Genomic DNA, 6,958 nt, shown 5'->3' with positions numbered 1-6,958 from the left:
CAGCATCTATACATCTATGGATATCTTGATTTCTATTTAGCGTGGAAAATAACAACACAGAAGAAAAACACTTGCTTCATTCCACTGGAAAGGAAAGTCAGTGAAATAGCTGTGATGTTACCCCACATCTCCTTAGCAGTGATCTTAGACTTTGCACTTAGAGACGGCTCAAAAGGGGTATGCAAGTTGGCATGTAAATCTTTGTGGCTTGGCACACAACCAAGTAATGTTAATTAATATGCTATTAGCTTATTTTAAACAGACCCGTCAAGAGATGCTTATCCAATCAGTTGCTCTTCGAAGAAGTCATCTTGGAAGTCTGGGAGCAGGCCAGAGTTGGTGGTGCTACTTACTTGCTTCACAAGGCAGCAAAAGCATATTTCAGCTTCTGTTTGGGCAGATCAAAACTGCAAATGGGTTGCTTCTACTTTGTGTAGCTATTATCCTGTTTTGCCTTGATTATTCTTCATGGTAAGGGTGGCCAAAATTTGGAATGGGCTTCCAAGGGAGGTGGTGCTGTCCCCTACCTTGGGGGTCTTTAAGAGAAGGCTGGATAGGCATCTGGCTGGGGTCATCTGACCCCAGCGCTCTTTCCTGCCTAGGCAGGGGGTCAGACCCGATGATCTGTTGAGGTCTCTTCCGACCCAAACATCTACGAATCACAGGGAAATTATGCGTATGCCCCCTGAGCAATGTTGGGCAGAGCACAATCAGGGGGTGAAGTGGATTGTTTTAATGGTTTTGCCTAGTATGGATCCTATGGGGAAGGACAAGGTAGAAGGGCTGAATTGCTGGAGCCACACACAATTATAATGGTCTGCAGAGATAGCCAAGCTCTGAACAAGGCGGCGTGGGCCTCAGGAATACCACAGCAGCATTAGCACAGTGAGGAGCTCATCAGCTGAGTGGAAGAACTAGCTGGCCCGTGCAGAGCCTCCGCAATGCAGTTGTACCTGCACGGGCTCCTTCGTTGTGCTGTGGAGACTCACCATGAGAAGCTGAGGCCCGCAAAGGCTGGGCTACAAGGCTGCAGGGGGACGCTCCCGAAAACAAATCAGGAGGTGAGGTGGGATGTGATGTCATCCGGCTTTCAGAGCAAGTATTAAATACAAGTGCATTTTAGCGATAACAAATTCTCATCTGGGCTCCGTCCTTTCCCTCCCACTCAGCTAATGGCTTCCAGGCTGCAGAGATCCTGCCCCACACCAGGCCCTCGGTCTGCTCTTCTGCCAGCACACATGCAGGCAGGGATCTTCACACTCTCACCTCCCTTCTCTTCTCTCACTTCACAGCCTTTCCAGCATGGCTTTCCCAATTCTTCTGGGGCCTTCTGCATCCTGATCTCTCCTCACCTGTTCTCTTGCAGAGAGCTTCAGCTTGAAAACACCAGCACCTGTCCAAACCATGCCCCAAGCTAATATGCTCGGCACTTGATCTTCATCGGCTCAGAACTGCACAAATCCAAGCAAATGGAAAATTGCCCATTTGTTTCTTGAAAGGAGCCAACTGAGCCCTGCTTGACAAAACAGAATGAAATGGTCCAAGGGCAGCATGGGAAAAAGGAAGTGAGCATTATTCAGTACTCACCAGGGCTTCTCTTTTTCTAAGTCTTTTTGCTACTGTGTGTTCAAGAAGTCTGGACTGAAATGAGCAGGAACAGGAGCAATCAAGCCCTGCTTCTCCCACTAAGCTGAACCCTCGCACAGTCTTCTGGCTGAAGTGCCTCCTGTGCCTGCGTTACCATTCAACCAGGGGCTGAAGCAGATGGATCAAGTGTGGGCTTGCTGCTTATGATGAGGGTCTTGTTAAATGCTGTTCCCTTATGCCATTCCCCAGTCAGCGTCCTGTCACCGCGCTCTGATGGTAGCTCTCTCCACAGCTAATTTATGCTTCTCAGATCCTGTTTTCTAACACACTGACCGACTCCCTGCCCTCCCCAAGACCTCCTCATTACACGCACTGTTCTCAGACATTCAGAGCCTTGCTGTCTCCCCCTTTTTTGCAAAGGAGGTAGCATTTGAAAAGAGGGAGGAAAATTTAAGGGACCAGGACTGGGTGCCATTTTTGGCTGAGTCACGTGCTCTCAGTAAAACCTTAGGAAGGTCTGCCTCAGTTTCTCTTGTCTTCTTCTTCCAAGGGTAACAGGCTACATGAGTCCAGCCCAGCAGTCTCAAACCTACCATAGCGAATGAGTGTCTGATTCAGGCTGTTTTTTCTTTTGCCATGTCTCTGCTGTAGAGCTTTCCTTTTTGAGCCATAACAGAGTGGTGCCTTTCCTTTCAGTAAGAGTGTTGCTAAATAAAACATCATTTTTTTTATTTCGGAGGTGTCGGTGTTGGTGGGGGAGGGAATAATACATAGCTACCGCACACACAGTAGGCTCTTTTTATCCATCTCTTCACTTTCTCCTTCCTTAAGAATACTTAAGTCCATTACCAAAGCAAAGGAGTTCACATTGCAAGAAAAACAAGAACCCGAATCTTTGAATGTTAGCAATCCTCAAGGCTTTTCCTATCCATCAGTAGAATAAAAGCTATTGCTCCCTTTTAACTGACTAGGTTAGAAATGCTAAGTTTCTTTGAGTTGTCAGAGCAATGACTTGGATTTCAGATGGGAACTGCCCGGGTTTGAAAGCTTACACTTAATGTATTCACTTTCTGGCAGCCTTGCTCTGGTGCCATAATTATGTTGCCAGATTTGTTTACCCATCAGGACCAATTAAGGAATTTAGATGGGGGTAAATCCTGATGCATCAATCAGATACATGAGTAAATCAGATAGATCACAACAAATGATATTGTACTAGATTTATGCCAGTCTAAGCGGGAGGCCCCAGGGAAATGCAGGAAGTGACGTGCTGGATTGGGGAATAGTCCTTTGGTGTCTTTCAGTCGCAGCCCCATGGAGAGCCCCAGGTGGTCTCTGCTGTGCCACAAGAATAATTATCCATGTTTTCCCTTTTACTCCAGGTGCTGTCATTTATCACCTTCATCTGCTATATTGCATCTTCAGCTGCAGCTTTCATGATGGTACCGCTCTTAGAGTTTCTAATGGCAGTATTCCTTTTCTTTGCCTATGCCTCTAAGCTTAATGAGAAGTTCAAAGGAATCTGCTGGCCTTTGTCGGTAAGTGGGATGCAAAAGACGCACACAACTTCAATTGTGCAGTTTGAGAAGAGATGATAAAAGAGAGAGAACTGTATTCTAGGCTCATCATTAGCTACTTGACCTCATTATTACAAACTTCTTTTGAATAGTGCCTTTCACTCCAAGGACAGGCTGTCACTTCACAAAGTATAGCGGGTTTTCTACAAGATCTTAGTTGACGCTTTCTCTAGGGAGCAACAGTTCAGTGAGAGCACTGGCCTCGGCTCTACTCCCAATCTGGTCACGTTACTTGGAGCTCAATTAGCCACAGCTCTGACTTCCAGGCCAGTGCTGCGCATTCTTGTGAATGCAGCCCTTCAATGCTGTGCCTCAGTTTCCTCACACTCTGGAAAGTGATGGTAGTATCATTGCCTTGTTAATGTACTTTGAGATTTCCCAATGTGACGCACTGTGTGAGCACAGACACGCAGTAAGGCAGAGGGTAGTGGGGGGACTAACTGGCACAGGAGGTCTTTATAGGCAACATGTCATCAGACGTACAGCCTGGGAAAGAGCTGCCTACAAAAGCTCTGAGTTGCTGAGGCAGTGGTTCTCAACCCATGGGCCGCATGCATTTCAATCAGCACACTGCTGCGGTCCATGTGACATCCTGTTAAAAAAGGAAGTAAAGACATTGAGTAAAGAAATGAGAGGTATTACAGCATATTGATTTGCATTGCATTACCATCAGATAACAGATACAAAACAGTTTTAGATGGATACACAGGCTGTAAGTTGTGGGGGTGCAGCCCACACAACACATCGAGAGCTGCAGGTGTGGCCCGCTGTGGCAAACAGGTTGAGCACCACTGCTGTAAGGTCCCATCCCGCCCTGCCTTCAGAGTAACAGCTAACCCACGACGGCCTGTTAGGAGGAAGCCAGATGCCAGTCAAGCCCTAATCTGTGTGAACGAAACCACCATTACCATGACAGGCAAGTCTCCGTCAGGAGGAAGCCTCCAGGAGCTGTTGGTTCCTGCCTCTCACTGGCCACTGGATGTCTCTGTTGCTCCAAACACACACAGTAAGCGGAACATTTCTCTAGCAGCACAAATAGGTTTTACCAAGGGATGAATCCCGTCCAGGTCAGTTTGGAATCCCTTTCAGCGGAGCGTATCGATAACTGGCCTTGCTGAAATTTGAGTTAAACATCGGCAGACTCCTTAGCGGATTAAACTACAGCAGCAGTTTCTTTCTCTGTGAACATCTAAGTGCTGTGGAGCTGGTGGTCACAGGTCCATTGTCGAGAGCCCCTTCTAAATAATTATCATCTTTTTCTGCCCTACAGCATCCTTCGCAGAGCTGTGTAAGAGACTTTCCGAGGGGCAGGGGGCACAGCCAATGGGACATTTATTGTACAGTGACGTACACCTGCCTCATAATGCAGATTGTCAACCTCTGTTTGACCTCAAAGGATTTCAGTTTCTTGAAGGATGTCTTACAACAATACCTTAAGTTGCCCATCTGCTCCGAATAAACACAGCCCTAATTGTGAATAGGGGTCAAGATACAACTGTGCCCTCTGACAAGGGGTCTGTGCATAATAGCACATCATTGTTTTGCATCACTACACTGCTCCATTTCCCCAGCATGTTACAAGAACTGATAGAAAGCAAGTGCTCCCACCTCAGAGAGCCTATAATTGCATCTGTAAATGCAAGAGTCTCTTAAGATTTCAGGTGAAAGTGCTGTTTTCCACCATCATTACTGCAATAGCTGTGCGTGCGTTACATTTCAGCTGACAGAAGAAAAATCTCTCACAACAATTGCCAATGCTTTGTCAGGTTGCATTAGGATAAGAGATGGCCGTGACACCAAGAAAACATTCCTGATTTGGTCTCAAAGGTGAAATGTTCTTTACTTTAAAGCGTGGTGTAGCATTACTCAGACTCCTGGCTCGAGCCAGGATAATATACTTTTCTCACACACGTGAGGCTTGTCCTGGGTCAACCGAGAATTTAGCTACCAGCTCCATGCCTGTTTACTTTCTTTTTCAGTTTGATTCATTTCTTGATACCTGGGAAATCAAAGATTCATCTGCTACACTACAACAGATGTATGTGGAGAGAACAGAAGCGTGATAGATGACCCGAGACACGAGTCCAATGACATTTTTGTTATGTTAACGTTATTCTAAGAGGAATTTAACATGTTACCATCATCTGGCTTTTTTACAGGATTTCTTGCGCTGTGTCACTGCCGCCATTATATATTTTGCCATCTCAATTGCTGCAGTCTCAAAATATTCAGATGGAGCAGCCAAAGCAGCAGGAGTAAGTACAGTTATTACACTCTTGCAACTTGGTGATTTGTCCTTGGCCAGACTTTAGAAACCTCCCCACCCCGATGTTTTGCCAAGCCCAGCATCGGTCCCAGGTGAAGAAACACAACCTGTTGTTTAGAACAAGGGACTAGGAATCAGACCCTGGGTCCTGTTCCCAATGTTGCTACTCCCCCTGGCATGTCCCTTACTGTGCTTTCATTTCTCCCTCTGCAAAATGTAAATAGTACTTAACCTGCTCCTGCAGAGAGTGCTGAAAAGGTCATTGTATTTTATCAAATCTGATCCATGCTGCAAATATTTTCCCTCTTGTGCCTCTACTGCCTGATTTGGCACCGATATGTTGAAACAGGAGCAATGTAATTTTCCCCTCTAAACACCACATCACCATACAGCCTGCCTGAAGAGCTCTTCCTTGGACTGAGTTCAGAGTCAGCACTGTGTGGTCAGAACTGAGACATGTTTTCTCCATTTGTAATGTGAGGCTAAGAAAAACTAAATGTTTAATGCAGCATGAATAATACACATTAAAATCATGCAGTATTTTTAAAAATATTTTGGGATGCTTCTCCTCCCAAACCAGAGCCCTGACCAAACTGGATATCGAAGAAGGTTGATTTTAATTCCACCTTTGTCACTATTTTTGTGGCTGGGGAGCATCACTGAATGAAGGATTTATGCTGCAAAGCAGTTGCAGGAGGTCTCCTACTTTTTCCAGCCTGCTTGTCCTGTGACTATGAACAGACAGCTCCAGACACACAACACTGCTTATCCATCAGTAGACAAGTTCTGTGGCAGCTGCAGGTCTTGTAATATGGTAAAAGCTAAGATGGAAAACTGGTTTAAAGGGCATTCCTCTGGCCCAGAAAGCAAACAGCAGTGTTAGTCCAGCAAAAGTGGTCTCCGGTAGTGCCTTCTGAGCAGATGTGCCAACTGCAGGATGGTGGGTACAGGTGGAGCCTCTACAAGGCAGTCTTGGGGTCATTGGGCAAGCTTCCCATGAGCCTACACTTTCATAGGTGCAAAGGTTCAGAATAACATCTGGAGTGGCAAAACACTGAGCGTGGCCCTTGTTGAAACTGTTTCTGTACTATCTGAGCCCCCGCAGCTTTATGTCAACTAACTGCTGTCGTTTTTGCTGCCGATGTGAACTGCTAATAAAAAGGTGTCCTCCTGCCATAGGTATTTGGATTCATAGCCACGGTAGTGTTTGCCATCGATTTCTACATTACCTTTAACGACCTGGTCACATTTCTCAAACAAGGCAATTCTTCCAATGACAATGAAGCACAGAAGTCAGAAGGTAGGTAAAACACCCCCTTTGGTTTCACAAGGGCACCTCTGATGCCCACCTGACAGCCAACAAATGTTTCCAGCATTAACAAGTACAAGCAGGCTCTGTCCTCAAGGCCTAGGTCTTGCTGGCATTTGGAGGGGTTTTTTTACCTTCCATGAGAAACCTGTGCTCTGAACAAACCAAGATAGTTGTTCTGCACTTCACTGAATACCAGAATAGTTAATACTCAACAGT

General features: G+C 46.0%; 1 protein-coding gene across 1 annotated transcript in view; it reads left to right on the top strand.

The window, feature by feature from the left end:
• The first annotated feature begins 588 nt into the window (after positions 1–588).
• CMTM3 (CKLF like MARVEL transmembrane domain containing 3) overlaps positions 589–6,958 on the top strand; it is a 9,929-nt gene continuing 3,559 nt past the window's right edge. Inside the window, exons 1-4 of the mRNA XM_006028142.2 lie at positions 589–1,061; positions 2,970–3,125; positions 5,324–5,419; positions 6,610–6,730. Coding sequence (XP_006028204.1) covers positions 942–1,061; positions 2,970–3,125; positions 5,324–5,419; positions 6,610–6,730 — 493 coding nt within the window. The 5' untranslated portion in view covers positions 589–941. The remainder of the gene's footprint in view (positions 1,062–2,969; positions 3,126–5,323; positions 5,420–6,609; positions 6,731–6,958) is intronic.

Source organism: Alligator sinensis, unplaced genomic scaffold (assembly GCF_000455745.1).
Source record: "Alligator sinensis unplaced genomic scaffold, ASM45574v1 scaffold170_2, whole genome shotgun sequence".
NCBI classification, from domain to species: Eukaryota; Metazoa; Chordata; order Crocodylia; family Alligatoridae; genus Alligator; species Alligator sinensis.
This window is presented reverse-complemented; position numbering and strand designations above follow the sequence as displayed.